The 16,421-nt window shown below is 38.5% G+C and overlaps 1 protein-coding gene and 2 long non-coding RNA genes across 3 annotated transcripts; 1 reads left to right on the top strand and 2 right to left on the bottom strand.

Moving 5' to 3' along the window:
* Window positions 1-1,510: 1,510 nt before the first annotated feature.
* LOC141596500 (uncharacterized) lies at window positions 1,511-3,034 on the bottom strand. Its single transcript, XR_012522493.1, has 3 exons — window positions 2,934-3,034; window positions 2,602-2,762; window positions 1,511-2,082 (listed from the first exon to the last, which is right to left on the bottom strand). It is a non-coding gene; the product is annotated as an uncharacterized LOC141596500 (long non-coding RNA).
* A 2,946-nt stretch (window positions 3,035-5,980) lies between these two features.
* On the top strand, window positions 5,981-8,593 carry LOC141594164 (uncharacterized). Its single transcript, XR_012522029.1, has 2 exons — window positions 5,981-6,106; window positions 8,172-8,593. It is a non-coding gene; the product is annotated as an uncharacterized LOC141594164 (long non-coding RNA).
* Window positions 8,594-10,105: 1,512 nt separating this feature from the next.
* On the bottom strand, window positions 10,106-15,575 carry LOC141594767 (uncharacterized). The gene is made up of 4 exons (XM_074414759.1): window positions 14,294-15,575; window positions 13,416-13,805; window positions 10,491-13,288; window positions 10,106-10,132 (listed from the first exon to the last, which is right to left on the bottom strand). Exons 1-4 carry the CDS (start codon window positions 15,573-15,575, stop codon window positions 10,106-10,108), a joined length of 4,497 nt encoding a protein of 1,498 aa, XP_074270860.1.
* Window positions 15,576-16,421: the final 846 nt, after the last annotated feature.

Here is a 16,421-nt window from a genome sequence, read left to right on the forward strand (position 1 = left end):
CACAAACACAAATCAGCTACAACTACAAAACACAAACCTTAATACACAAACACAAACACAGACAAACACAAACACAAACACAAACACAAACACAAAACACACACTTTCCCATCGTCTCTTTCTCTCTTTCTCATCGTCGCTTTATCTTCTCGCCGTCACTGCTGATTTCATCGTCTCTTACTTTCTCTAATTATCGTAAATCTCGCCATCCTTTGTTGGTTTCATCGTCTTTCATCGTCATTATTTTCTTTTTCTAATTATTTCATTTGCATGTATGTGTTTTTATCGATCATTATGTTATTTCTTTAAGTATTATTCGCTTAATTAGCTAGTAAAACAAATTAAATAAACTAAAACAAAGAAGAAGCAAGATGATAGAGAGGAATGCATGATAAACATAATTAATATATATATATATATATATATAGAGATTGGATTTGGTGATTTTGGTTCTTATGGTGAGTTGTGAGTTGGGGGAATCTCAATCCACTAGATTATATTAGAGATGAGTGGCCAAGATCAAATCTTACATGTCATATAAAACCATTGTCATTTACTTATTTTCTCTTTTATCTAATGTTACTTTTTTTTTACTTTAATTTTTTTTTTCTCTTTTTTTTACCTCGTGTTATTATGTTTTTTTTTACCACTTTGATTTTTGTTTTCTCTTATGTTTTTCTTTAATTTACTCATTATGTTATCTTTTTTTCTTTTTCTTTTTGTACCGGATATTTTTTTACTTGAAATTTTTTTTACTCTTATTTTTTTTACCTCGTGTTATTATGCTATTATTGTGCTTTTTTTTTACCTGGATTTTTTTTACGACTTTGATTTTTTTCTCTCTTTTTATTACCACATGTTATTGTGCTGTTATTGTTATTCCGCTGTTATTGTGATGTTATTTTGCTGTTACTTTGATTTTTTTTACGACTTTTCTTTTTTTTTTCTTTTTTTTTACCAAGTGTTATTGTGCTGTTATTCTACTGTTATTTTGCTGTTATTGTGATATTATTTCGGTGTCACTTTGATTTTTTTACTACTTTGATATTTTTTTACTACTTTGCTTTTTTTATTTACTCTTTTTTTTACCGCGTGTTATTGTGCTGTTATTCTGGTGTTATTGTGATGTTATTCCGGTGCCATTTTGATTTTTTTAACGACTTTATTTTTTTTTTACCACGTGTTATTGTACTGTTATTCTACTGTTATTGTGATGTTATTCCAGTGTTACTTTGATTTTTTTTACTACTTTGAGATTTTTACTCTTTTTTTTACCGCATGTTATTGTGCTGTTATTCTGGTGTTATTGTAGTGTTATTGTGGCGTTATTGTAGTGTTATCCGTGTGTTATTGGAGTATTATTCCGGTGTTATTCTGATGTTATTTAAGTGCTATTGTACTGTTACTCCAGTGTTACCCTTAATTACCGACACGTTATCTTACTTGGTATATTTGGGACAATACTTGGTTTGACCTTTGACTAATACGAGTTTTAAAAGACGATAGGACTGTACAAAGCTCTGAATATGAGATGAATTAATTTAACCGGCTAGAAACAACAACCAACCAAAAGCACATTACACTATACAGACATACATCATACATACCAATCTCCCAATATTTCGCATCCAACATATCTGATCTATACAGTGTAACTATTCCATTTTATCCAAATATTCTAACACGAGAACTAACAGAATTAACACACTAGCAATCATCCACAAATCCTTTCTTTTTTCCTAGTATGATACGAAGAAGCTAAGATTCCAGGACTTCAACTGCAGAAATTTCACTTTGAACAATTAAGAATCCACGCGTAAATACAAGCCAAAGGAAGTTCTTGAGCTATTACAAGTTGAACCAAATCCACCTATGTTCGTTCAGTGATGTGGTGCCAAAGCTGCTGCAGGAGGGTTGCACTGATAACACTTAGCAAAGAGACCGAAGCTTGATAAAGTTCGTCACACTCGCCCACCCTCCGAATCCAAACCCCACAACAAGCACCCATACGACTATGAATGCATTCACGACATACATTGCAGTCCAGCTTGGGAAGAATCGTGGTAGTTTCTCAACTGCATTCTGCATTTTGTACATCATCCAAAAATACACAAGGTTTAAGTTAGTTTCTGAACAACTTCAAATCGGATCACACCTATACGACTAGCGCCTTGTGCGAGGGACGTGATTCAGAATGTTGTGATGATTCAGCATTCAAGTTATCAACTACATTGAGCTCAACATCCTTATGTTGAGATTGACTAGCGCCCTTCCCATCTTTACCTTTACTATCCTTTTTCTTACGGTATTGCTGAAGCTGTGATAACACGCAAAAGTCAAAGACGATCCAAAACCCGAAACTAAACCAAACAGTCACATATCACACTACTCATATCAAGCCACCCTGATTTGTGGCAGACAGAGAATGTCGGCAGGTACATGACTGTAAATCGGGTCTTATTTGCTCATATTTTTGTACAGAGAACAAAGTAATTACGGTATACAAAACTAAGTCAGAGTCGGTTAATAGGATTGCTAATACTTTGGCGCATACTGGAATTAAATAGAGAAATAATGAGGAAAAAGGAGAAAATAGGAAACCTTTTTGCGGCCGGCAGCGAGAAGATCCGTCCGATTGGATTTCTTATCCATTGCAGAATAACAATCAGTAACATTCGATCAAAGCAAATACAAGCTCCTTTAAAGCGAATAAATTGATGAGATTGGCTAGCTCTTTACGAACTGATTCTCTTCCGAGCTACCTTCGATTCAAAAAATAAATTGCAACTAGAAATTCAACTTCAATTCAATTAATTCAAATTAATAAGTGCAATTGATTGATGAAATTAATTGAAATTAATCGATTCAAAACCGGGCCGGTGGTGAGGTAGCGCGAAATAAAAGAAGGAAAGAGCGAACAAGAGTACGAGAACCATCGTCGGCAGTGGTCGGGTGGTGCGCCTGCGAGGTTAATGCCGGAGCTCCTGCGTGGACAATGTGGTGGTGGATCGGTGGTGGTCTGGTGGATAAGGACGAAGGAGGAAGTAAAGCAAGATTGGGGTTTGAGTTTGGAGGGATAACAGGCGTCAGTAGTTGAGTTTTTATTGATAGATCCTAGCCTTTAATCACTCTGATCTGAAGGGCTGAGATTTTAAAGCGCACAAACTCACAACTCACCAAGCTAACCAAACTCACGAGATCCATTATATATATATATATATATATATATATATATATATATATATATATATATATATATATATATATATATATATATATATATATATATATAAATACATAAATTAAAAAAAAATTATATTAATAAAAATGCAATTCTTATATTTTCATAGAGAGTCTTATTCTCTTCTATGATATCCGTCCTCTCCTCCTTGGCTATTTGAGGTTAGTTCAACATTCTTTATATCGTCATATATAGCCGCAATCGTTTCGCTTTCTGTCAAGCCATCTTTTTTGGCGTCCTTCAAGACGGATCGAGCATCCACAAGGTAGCTCTGAAACTTTCCTCAATGTGGAGCAACCTAGGCGGATGAAATCGTTGTTGTTCTCGATCATAGTAAGAGTCTTAAGGATGATATCATTCATTTTGTTGATGGAGTTTTTAGTTTGTTTGAAAGATTAATTAGGGTTTATTTGGAGTTTGTTTTAGCAGTTAGGGTTTGGAGATGTATAGTGAGATAATGGAATGTTAGTTGAGATAATGCATGTATTTATACTAAGCAATGTGTGGTTTGAGTTGTTTTTTAATTAATATATATGTTAGAAAGTTGTGCCATAATCATCATCATCTCTCTCTCTGTTGCTTCAAATCTTATTATAACCCTTCTCATTCCATATTGTCCATTCATATGCACAGGGATGGCAGTAATAATGCATGCATCGGAATTATAACGGGCCGTAATTATGCATGCATTTAGTAATATTTAATTTATTTATTTTTTTATTTTTTAAAAACAAACAACAACGGTTATTTATAAACAACCCGTTGTCTTTAGTTATAACAACGGTTTTGTATATTACAACCCGTTGTTATAAATTTCCCCCCAAAATTGAGTCACACTTTCCACAACGAGTTTTTATACTTAAAACCGTTGTTAATAGTTTTAACAACGGGTTCCTTAAGAAAACCAACCGTTGTTAAAACCTTTTACAATGGACGCTTTAACAACGTCCGCTTTTTTATATAACAACGGTTTTTAACCGTTGCTATAGCCTGTATCTGTAGTAGTGTAGTTAACCCAATAGATGATCCATTTACCTAAACCCAGAGTTTCTCCTTCACCCACCCTTATCCCTAGCTCAGTACATGCCCAAATCCTCCTAGCCACATAGCAGTCCCGGAAAAGGTGCTCTATAGATTCCAAACTCACCTCATCCATGGAGCAAAGTTTACAACAGGGATCAATGTCAATTCCTCGCTTCACAAAGTTATATCCCACGGATAAAGTATTAGTAATAATTCTCCAGATCATAACTCTCCATGTCATAGGCCCGGTAGTCTCCAAAGTTTCTTTCTACAAAAGATCCTCCCCTCCTCATCCAATCTTATTTTGTCCTTCCGGAACCCACTCTGCTCCATATACTTTGTGAACAGAACACCACCCCCCTTAGATTCACCATTGTCCACTATACAACATAATAGAGATGAATACGAGTACTCCCTTTGATCCGGTTATTTGTTGTCATATCTTATTTTAGGGTGTTTTAATCAATTGTTATTCTTTTTATTTTAGAATTGTATTTAATGAACAATTTAATCTTTTATACTTAATTTGGTTAAATTGCATAGAAGTATTATGCAACATGACTAGAGGAGATGAAATAAAATTGGCAAGTCGGGTAGGGCACGAATCCTACGAAGCATAGTTTGTCCTTTTCATCATCTCCATTATCATTCCATGGTCCATGCATTTGCAAGTTGCATTTAAGAAACATTTCCACTTGCAACTGAAAAATGCTAAACAATGAAAACCTACGTGTTCCGGAGGAGTTTATTGTACGAATTACATATTTTAGTTGGCAAATGACAAGCTCAATTATGATATTGACACATTTTTCCCACGTGTTTTTGTAAACTAGTCCTACTTGGCAATTTTCAATTAAAACCGACACTTTTATCTTGAATTTAAGATGAGTCAAATATATATAAAATTATATTAGAAATTATCTAAAAATATTAAAAGTACGGTTGGGCACCGGTCTGGACTGGACCAGAATGGACAACCTGAATCCAAAAAAATCATAGACCGAAGATCGGACCGGAATTAAAAATTCCAGTCCAAGATCGGACCGGTTGGACCGGAATTATTTTTACATACCCTCTTTTTCAAATTTAAGTCCAAAAAACTGGACCGATTGGATCGGATTAACTAGGCATACACTTGTTTTTTTATATAATACTTTTAAAAAAAATAAAAAAATACAATAATTTGGGTCTTCTGGACCAAGACCGGACCGAACCAGAATCTTTAAAAATGTTGGACCTAGGACTTGACCGTACCAGATTATACCCACCCCTAGCTAAAAGTTTTATATTCCCTCATATTCACTATAATCCTCCATATTTCTTAAAATGGATTATTCAGGGTTTTTTCCCTTCTGTTTTTGGAAACTTTTATTCTTATTTTATTCATTATTCTCTCCTATCACCAAGTCTCACACGGCCACACCCAACTATTTTGCTCATATTTTATTCTTCGCCTTAATACTGGTGCCCGCCCACAAACAAAGAGAATTTTTTTTTTTGGTGTTGACCAGGAGTATCTCCATCGACGGTTGAGTCAATCTCTTTCGGGGTACTGAAGTCAATTTAATGGGTTAACTTAACAAAGAGAAGATTATAATGAATAAGAGAGAGTATAATATACCACATAATATATTTGATCCGTCTTAAGTTTAGGACGAATAATCTGTTAATATAAATTGCCTATATAAATTGACCAGTCAAAACAAACAAGGAGCCATGCCATTCCCATTCCTACATGTACTAGACTTGTACACATATTCACAACTACCCCTTTATTCCTTATTACTTTTTCTGCTCTGTATCTTTCTCTCATTCTCTGCCCTTCATTGATTCTACTACAAGGTACTCCTTCTTCTTAACCTTTTGCTTATCATTCTTCCTTTAATGGCTTCTAAGATTTTGATTTTCTTTTGAATCTATCCATGTTTTTCATTCATTCATTTTATTTTTTTGAAAGGTTTTGCTCTTGTTGTTAGCTTTAGTGAGAGAATGGTAGGTAAGGGTTAGTTATAAGTAGATTTGTTCATAAATCACCCTGTCTATTATAGTATTATTGCACCCAGACTATTTAACCAACCAGCAATCATTTTTGTTGTAAATGGAATCGGGAGGTGAATATGTTGCTGACAAGATTTGAACCAAGCTAAAGCTAAAGTACCAGCCTTTATTAACTTTACCGACAAAGCTAGCTGATATGGAGTTATATCTACACATTTTAGCCACCAAATGGCAAAGGGTAAATATATAATTTCAAAAACTTATAAAGGTTCGATCATTATATCTTTCCTAAACCTGCTAACCAGCTTGTCCATGGTCCCATGGACCACAAGTCTAATAACGACTCATTTTATGTCCGATCTAGACCCGTATTTGATCATAATTCATATGTAGTTGAAATGGAATAAATAATTTCCTAAGGGTTGTCTAGTATTCGTTTAGAGGAAAAGTTGATTATTTTATGGTTAGAAAGCCAAACTACAAAGTTTATTATGAATTATTGAATTCTATGATCTCAGAGTTCCTTCATTTTTAGAAGTGTTTTTTTTTTAGTATTAGATTAAAGGTCAACCCACAAAGTAAAAGTGTTCTACGTTACAAAGTTGACTTTAAGCAAAGACTTCGAATAAGCTTTAGTCTAGTTGAGACGGAAACATTGAAAGATAAGTTGCGATAAGTTGCACATTCCAACCTCTAGCCATTTTCTATTGTAATACTTTCTCCATTTTATATGATGTACCCATTTGTTGAATATATGAATGAAGTATTTTAATAAAATGGATACATTATATGAGAATGGAGGAAGTACCATACAAAAATGACAGAGTATTCAAATTTGGTATGAAGTTCTTGTTCGATATATGCCCTGAATATGTTAGTTGCCAACTGTCATTACCGACGACTGGCATGGGGTCTCGCCTCAATCAACAAAACCCTCTTCCCTTCTGCTTGTAGATGTAGCTAATATATTATTAATGAACCACGTAAATTTGTGTGTTGTTACCAGACGGTTCATATGGCATGAATCACGAAAACCTGTTCTTGTTACCATCAATTATTCATTGTTTCGGCTCGGCTTGATTGTTTTGTAACTACCTTTCTCAATGACAAATTTTGGTAAGACAGACTCAAGTGGGAAACTTTTGATTTAGTGGGAATCCATTTTGAGTGGGTATTTATTCTTTTTATTTCAATAATATAGCTAAAACTGAAAATGCATCGAAATTCAAAGGAAGGTGGGTGGTGTAACAATTTTGAATGTAGTAAACTTGAAAAGACAGTTTTTTAATAAGTTATTGAGAGATTAGTCTTACGTATTTTTTTATTTTTACTTCGTGATCCTTTTGTGTACCTATTTTAATAGTAAATGTACCCATTTTATCTATAATACTTCCTCCGTTCCATATGATAGTTTACGTTTGCTTTATGCACCTATATCAATGCTTGTTTTCTTTTGTTTATATCTTTAGTTACGTATCATTAAAAATTATAAAAGTTTGATATTCATAATGCTCTCGGTAAGACAATTTAAACAAGATCTCACATGACTATCTTTTATGTTATACATTAGAAGTTGTATTGAATATTCTTCTCACTTATGAATAGTGCCCAAAAAGCAAACGTAAACAATTCAATGGAACGGAGGAAGTAATGATTTGTACCTATTTTATTACCTTTAGTATCACTTTTTCTTAAAATTGTAAAATAATCCCTCAATAAGCTTATATAGTTAATACCATAAATTGTTCTTTTTGTGTAACGGGGCTAGAAAAAGGTAATTTAATATCGACAGGATTCGGAACGTATTAAGATTTAAGAGTGGCTAGCTGTCATTGCTAAATGCTAATACTTCATTGTTTATAACTTCTCAAACTTTACATTGCTAATCATCTTACTGTAATGTCTGCAGACATAAAATGGCTCAACCGACACCCGCTGAGGACACAATTGGAGACGCAACTAGGGAATCGCTTATCGCCATCTCAAATTCCTTACCGGGAACCAATTCCGCTTCACTTGATCCCGCTTCAGAGAAGGCACCGGAAACTGTAACAAATAATGAAGGCAGTAAAGTGGACTATTGGTCTGAACTCATATCATTGTCTTACACTCAACCGGATGAGCCTCTACCTGAACCTAATAAAGGTTGAACCTAGACTGTGTTAACCCTTTGATTAATATGTTTAATTAACTAATTAATTAATGATAGGCAAAATGCAAATATTCTTGTACCTAATATGCAAGGGTTCCCTTAATCCCTTGCTAACATTTGTAATGGAGTTGCCTAATGATATATTTTAAAGTTTGCTTCAAGTGATTTATATTTGTATTGCTCCTTTCTTAATTATTTTTGTGTGAAATTTTATATCCCCCTTGCTTTTTGTTTTGGGATTTTCTCATTTGTCATCGGTATGGCTTTTACTCAAGTTGAATTCGGATTAAAATCGATGATTGAAAAACAAAAAAAGTTGTACTTCGTTTTTCATATGTAGGCTTAAACGTTTCTGACTAGTTTGCCATCACTTTTGTTATCCAATTGTCGCATAAGGAACTTGGTAAGGAACTTTTTATCAATTTGGTGCCAAGTTCCAACTTTTCTTTTATCAATTTGATGAATGTGAAGTTTTTTTAACAATCTGATAATACTCCAATTTTCTTTTATTAATTTGGGTGTTAGGCACATTTTAATATGCCGAAATTATTAAATCGATTACCATATATAGTAAATATTGTTGTAAACTTGTAATTCTCTTCATGTCCTTCTTTGGTGTTGGTTAATGGCGACTGTAAAATTTTAGTGGAACACTCTTGAATCCCCAAAATGCATACTTAACCCGAAATTAAAATTGACCCATTGAAGTCAGATTAAATTTAAGTTTAGATAAACTAAATGGCTCGTTTGGAAAAACAAACTCCTCCAGGACAGCCAAACCGGAAAGTGGTAATTAGACCCCTTTACTTTAATGAATTGTGAAATCTAATCCCTTAACTTTTAATTGGAGTAATTGACCCTCTTACCTTTTCCAAAATGTGAAATCAAACCCTTTTGTAATTTCCGGCCAATATCTCACCGGAATTTCATTTTCTCGTCAATATCTCTTTTATATATATGACATTTTCCTCCTAAAAAATAAAAAATGCATATAATATAACCATAGGTATACAACTACAAATTTCCGGACTTATACAAAGGAAATATAAATATTGATCAATTGTACATCTATCATGTTTATTATCTTCTCAAATTATGTTATTGACGACTTCTTGTGGCTGACTCAAAGGGCTTGAACAGACGAAGAAGGAAGCCGAGAAGTTGAGTGGGATGCTTGCTCAATGTAAGGAATACTCAAGGGTTTCTTAAATGAGTAATTATGCGCTTAAGTGACATCTTAATCAAACTAGTTGCTCGTCTGTCATTTATACCATTGATTTCCCTCCAATGGAATACCAACTCTTAGCCAAATTCTATTATCGTTCTTATTCGAGTAAACTACAGCATCCTCAAGTTGGTTAATTTGCAAAATAAAATTGAATAATCTAATTGTAAAGATACTCTGTACCCTTCGAATCAAAGTAATAAATTGGTAGATTCTACTAAAATTGGTTTATGCATATAAGCACCGATGAGAAATTGAAATTCCGGTGAGAAATTGGCCGGGAAAGTATATAAGGGTTTAATTTCACATTTTGCAAAAGGTAAGGGGGTTAATTACTTCAATTAAAAGTTAAGGGGTTAGATTTCACAATTCACTAAAGTAAAGGGTCTAATTACCACTTTCCCGCCAACCAAACATATTTTTATCAATTCATGTGAATTGTATATGGGAGTTGAATTCCAATGAGTTACAAATTAACACGGCAATTCAACTCCTACATGAACCAAACGAGGCCTAAACATGACTTAACTCAAAATAACTTAATTCTTATGGGTTTGTACTTTCTAGTATAACCTCAAATAATGTGAAATGATCTTAAATAATGGGCAAAATTACTTTAAGGAAAAATTACAAATAACCACCACGTATTTGCGATTTTTTACAAATTACCATCACATATTTTCATTTTTACAAATAACCCCCAAACTTCAATGTATACTCCCCAATCACCACCGTATTTTTACCCCGAGCATCATTTTTCTTATTTCCCGACTTGTTAAGTGACGATTTACGCGAAATTTCAAGACTACCCTCATTTTTCTTATTTCCCGACTTGTTAAGTGACGATTTACCCGACCTCGTTCATCACGGCACACCACCCCTAAACCCGTACCATCACCTTCCTTTACCCCGGCATCAACATTGATTTTGACAAAGCCCTCCGGCGGTACTTTCCATGCTTTACCACCCTTCTCGTTCTCTTCTCTTACCCCCCCCCCACAGCCCTTTTGTCCCAGCAAAGCCCCTCCCCCTTCCGTCTCCTCCATCACATCCTTGGCCCTTCGGATAACCACTAAAGGATTCACTTCTTGGTCGTCGAAGACAACTTTGTTACGGTGTTCCCATATCGCCCAACACCCGATCATGAACATAGCATGCTCCCTGCCACCGAGCTCTCCCCAAACCGCCTCCACCCAATCCCGAATTCCTCCTCCATCCTCTCCTTCAACCCCCACACCTAGACCAATCCAAGCACGCTTCGCCACAGCACAGTCACGAAACAAGTGTAAGCTCGATTCATTAAAAGAATTGCATAAAGAACAAAAAGAAGACTCACCTCGAACTCGAGAAGCAATATTTGCCCTTGTCGCTAAGGCCTCGTTGCACAGTTGCCAAAAGAAGAGCTTTACTCGGGGCCATACCGGGATGTTCCAAAGCCGCTTCCATAACCATTTTTCTCGCTCCCATTCCGACACTCCACCCACTTCCATATCATGAGCATTCCCAGCAAGATGTCTATAAGCCGATCTAACCGTGAAACATCCGTCCTTCTCACCCATCCAAAACCACACATCCTCCGGCCTATTCGTACTAAGACGCACGTTTTTCACCCGCTCACACTCGAAAGGCAGCAGCAACGACTCCAGTAACTCCACATTCCAGCCCCCGCCATCCTCCCTAATCAGCTCCGAGACCAACATGTGCTCCTGTCCCACAACCTGCGGTGATAGGATCCTACCTGTCTGAGTCTTAGGCAGCCACGAATCAATCCAAACTCGCGTTGTCAACCCATTGCCAATCCTCCTTCTCCATCCATTACCAAGAGCGTTCCTAGCCTCCACAATACCTCTCCACGTGTAGCTAGGATTGGAGCCGAGACATGCAGACATCACATCTCCCCCCGGGTAATACTTCGCACTCATAATCCTCGCCCATAAGCTGTCTGGTTCCGTTACAAGCCGCCACACTTGCTTGCCTATCAATGCCAAATTGAACATGTGAAAGTCACGAAACCCCATTCCTCCAATACTCTTAGGCCGACACAAACGCTTCCAAGACACCCAACTAATACCTCTCTTTCCCTCCTCATGACCCCACCAAAACTGGGAAATAAGAGATCTAAGCTCGACACAGAATTGCGCAGGAATTTTGAAAATGCTCATCACATAGGTAGGAAGTGAATTGGCCACAGCCTTTATAAGGACCTCCCTACCAGCCCTAGACAACATTTTCCCACGCCACCCATTCAGTCTTTTGCTCAACTTATCTCTCAGAATATCAGTAAGGGCCTTTTTAGACCTGCCCACCACCGTGGGAAGGCCTAAATACCGTGTTTGCTCAGCTACTTCCGCAACACCCAACCTCGTCGCCAGATTACTCCGCTTCTGTATCGGCACCCCCTTGCTAAAAGATACAGTCGTCTTATCCAAGCTCACCAGCTGTCCCGAAGCATCCTCATATCGGTGTAAAATGTCATTAATTTTATCAGCTTCACCAATGTTAGCCCTCGCAAAAAATATACTATCGTCTGCAAAAAGCAAATGAGACACAGCTGGCGCAAAATTTGTAATCCGAATCCCATGCAAACACCCCGTCTCAACAGCCCTCCGCATTTGACTGGATAACACTTCCGCGCAAAGAATGAATAAATATGGTGACAGAGGGTCCCCCTGTCGCAATCCACGAGACGGTCTAAATTCGGATGAAGGATGCCCATTAATTAAAACCGAGAAAGAGACCGTGGTCACGCATTCCATCACTCGTGATGTCCAAGCCCTATCAAATCCCATCGCATTAAGAACCCTCTCCAAGAAAACCCATTCCACTCTGTCATACGCTTTCGCCATATCGAGCTTAAGAGCCATGTATCCCTCCTTGCTTTGCGAATTCTTCATATGATGAAAAATTTCGAAAGCTATCATAACATTGTGTGAAATGGCCCGGCCCGGAGTGAAGGCACTCTGATTCTCCGACACTATCTCCCCAAGGAATTCTTTCAGCCTATTAGCCAGCACTTTTGAGACCAGTTTGTAGGCAACATTACATAAGCTGATCGGTCTAAAATCGCGTATTTTATCGGGAGCTTTCTTCTTCGGAATCAGCACTATGTTCGTTTTATTGAGAGCCCTAGGTGATGATTCGCCCCTCAGAATAGCCAGGACTGTACTGATCACCTCCGTGCCTATATGTCCCCAATAAGTCTGGTAAAAAAGACCATTCATCCCGTCAGGACCTGGAGCTTTCAGAGGGTGCATCTGAGAAAGCGCTTCTAAAATCTCCTCCTCCTGATATTCACGCCGCAAGCCCCTATTCATCTCATCAGAAACTCTACTCTCCACCCCAGCAAGTAAATCAGGCGGCACCATTGGGTTAGAAGTTAGGAACAAATTTTGAAAATACCCATTAGCCACACGCGCAACCTCATCATCCCCAGTTCGAATAACACCCTCGTCGTCAACGAGCTTTGCAATAAAATTCTTTTGTTTACGCTCACCTGCTCGAATATGAAAGAATTTGGTATTTTTATCTCCGTCCTTCAACCACAACGCTCTCGACCTTTGCCTCCAGTATTGTTCCTCTTGCTTCCTCAAATTGGCTAACTCGGCTATCAGTTTACGTCGTTTCTGGACATTTGCCTCCGTTCTCTCCGCTGCATTAAGGGAATTCAAAAGCCGCTGCTTGTTTCCAATACCACGCCCTATCTGTGAAATACTCGTCCCCTTCCAACGACGAAGCTCGAAGACATTCTCCCGTAACCCGTACCAACGAACCCCTACCTCGTGCTATCCCTCTCTCCACTGCCTCCTCGCACTCCTCATTCCCGACCCACATTTGTTCGAATCTGAAACATCGCTTCCGGGGTTCACCTTTCTCCCTACTGTTTAAAACTAGCTTTATCGGAGCGTGGTCCGACCATTCACGATCTAAATAGAAAAGTCGCGCAAAAGGGAACATGTCCTGCCATAAAGCCGTACAAAGAGCCCTATCAAGCATACACTGCCGGTTGTCTTCCCCCGATTGTCCATTATCATAAGAAAAATTGTACCCCTCCCATGTCACATCTTTAAGACCACAATCATCAATAGCAGCTCTGAAGTTATTCATTTGCCGTTGTGGTCGGCTTCCACCTTTCATCTCAGTCGAAAAGAGAATCTCATTGTAGTCACCTATACACACCCAAGGCAGTTGGGATTGAGTCCCCAACAGCCTTAATAATTCCCATGACAAATGACGATCGGACACAACAGGCCATCCGTAAAAACCCGTTACTCTCCAATCCCCTCCCTCCCCTTGGACAATAAAATCCATGTGATGAACCGATGCAGAAACGAAAGAACAAGTCAGCTCCTTTTTCCACATCATCGCAAGCCCTCCGGACCGCCCTACACTATCCACCTCCATGCCAAAGTAACCATCAAACCTCTCCCTCACCCTCCTCATTTCACGACCACTCAATTTCGTTTCACAAAGAAAAAGAATGGCCGGGGCTTCTCTCCGTACCAAGGCACGGAGTGCAGTAACCGTGTCGGGGTTGCCCAAGCCCCGACAGTTGATGCTTAGGATACTCATTGGGCCCGGCGGGGTTGACCTCCGTCAACCTCCGCCTCAGGTATTAAGACGCCCCCGTCTTTGGATGATTTCGCTTTCTTCTGACTCCCTCCATCCACCTGCTCGTCCCTACTCCTCTTCAAACTCCCCATAGCCAGCATCTTCAACAGTCCTCCCTCCTCTCTCTCTTCTCCCCTCCCTTCCCCCTCTGGCCTTGCAAACCTCACCCATCCCCTAGAGTTCCCTCCTCCCTCTTTCTCATTTCCCGGCAAACAGTCCAAGGGAATAATAGAGTTCCTCCCCAGCTGCCCTGCCTCCTCTCTAGCTCCCACCTCTCCTTCCTCAAACTGCTCATCTAGCCTGCATCCAACATCGCCCATCTGCATCTCCCCCTGCCCCGTCACCACACCCACTCCCCCAGTCCCCTCGTTTAAATGCACACCCCCCGTGTCACCTGCTATCTCCTCACTCCCCTTCTCATTATGACAGTGAGCAGGCCGCGTCTTTTTATTCCGCAGGTCAAGAGCAATATTTTTCAGCTTTTCAATCATATTTGTAATCGTCTCCTCAGACTCCTTCGCACTCACCTCATCGAATTTAGCCCTTAAGTCTTTCGCAACCCTCCCAGAGTACTCCTTCGATGTTTTAATGACCTTCCAGGGCGAAGCTCTTAACCATTCTCCAAACTTAAGATCCTCGTCTTCATACGGACCATCTTCGCAATCTTTCTCCCCATGCCCAATCACGCCACAGCCATAACAATAGGTCGGTAGTCTTTCATATTTAACGCTGAAATTTACCGTACGTCCATCACGCATTCGAATAGGAATTTCTGCCTTCAACGGTTTCCTAATGTCATACAAAACCCTAACTCGTATAGCCCTATCAAGTTCAGGATTGGGGCCGTGTTCGAAGTGCATGAAATTGCCCAGACAATCCCCTAATCGTTTCGCATTTGACAGACTCGTTCTTCCAGCAAGAGGAAGATCGTAGATTCGTGCCCAAATAGGAAATAAATGTAGCGACGAATCAGTAATCTTACCCGATTGGTTAGGCTCATCGAAACACCACAAAAATTTGTCGAAATGCCATGGTTGTCCTTCCAATACCCTCGCTTTATCACGTTCTGATTCAAAGCGAAAGATGAATTTTTTCTCTTTCGCGTCAACCACATTACCCATGATCGGTTTTGATGGATTCCATAGCTTGGTCATAGTTTCGATAGCCGCCTTTACGTTAACTGCCCTCGTTGCCCACAATTTCCCTATCAACAGAATCCTCCCTGTCTCCGTGACATCTCCATCCTCCTCCTCCCATACCAACGGATCCTCGGTTTCCCTCATCGGCTGTTTCCCATCCCGGTGAAGGCCCTTTGATCCACTCTCCATCGGCACCTGCACACAAAAACCACAAAGACAAAAACAAAAATCGCAGACCTACTCACAATCGAAACCGTGAGCAAATCCTCGAGAAAAAGGAAGAACAAAAGAAAAAATTTTGACAGAACAAAGAAACGAAGACGGGAGCCCTAGGAAACCCTAGACCGTATTTTATCCTTATGGGTTTGTACTTTCTAGTATAACCTCAAATAATGTGAAATGATCTTAAATAATGGGCAAAATTACTTTAAGGAAAAATTACAAATAACCACCACGTATTTGCGATTTTTTACAAATTACCATCACATATTTTCATTTTTACAAATAACCCCCAAACTTCAATGTATACTCCCCAATCACCACCGTATTTTTACCCCGAGCATCATTTTTCTTATTTCCCGACTTGTTAAGTGACGATTTACGCGAAATTTCAAGACTACCCTCATTGACTTACTGATTCATTCAATTAATAGACCAACCTAACCGCCTAAATCCCAAATTTCTTATTTCTTTTCCCCAATTCATTCAATCGATTATCCATTGTATCATTTACTGAACTACTCAATCCGTCAATCTCTATACTGTTGGAGTATATATATCCTCAACAATAGTGCGATCACATGTTTAAATCTCAAATTAAGAATACGTAAGGGATGATAAATTATATTGTCAACTGATCAACATTAATCAGTAACGAATGGCTGACTAGAGTTTGACGTTACTGTCGTGTTGACGGTGGTGATCAGTTGATCCCTTAAGGTCACACCTATAGGATGAGGCCCAAATAAATAAATAATTAACTAGTTTTGTACCCGCGAAAATCGCGGAATTGTTCTATTTGTCCCATTTATTTGC

This window comes from Silene latifolia, chromosome 8, assembly GCF_048544455.1.
Source record: "Silene latifolia isolate original U9 population chromosome 8, ASM4854445v1, whole genome shotgun sequence".
Lineage (NCBI taxonomy): Eukaryota > Viridiplantae > Streptophyta > Magnoliopsida > Caryophyllales > Caryophyllaceae > Silene > Silene latifolia.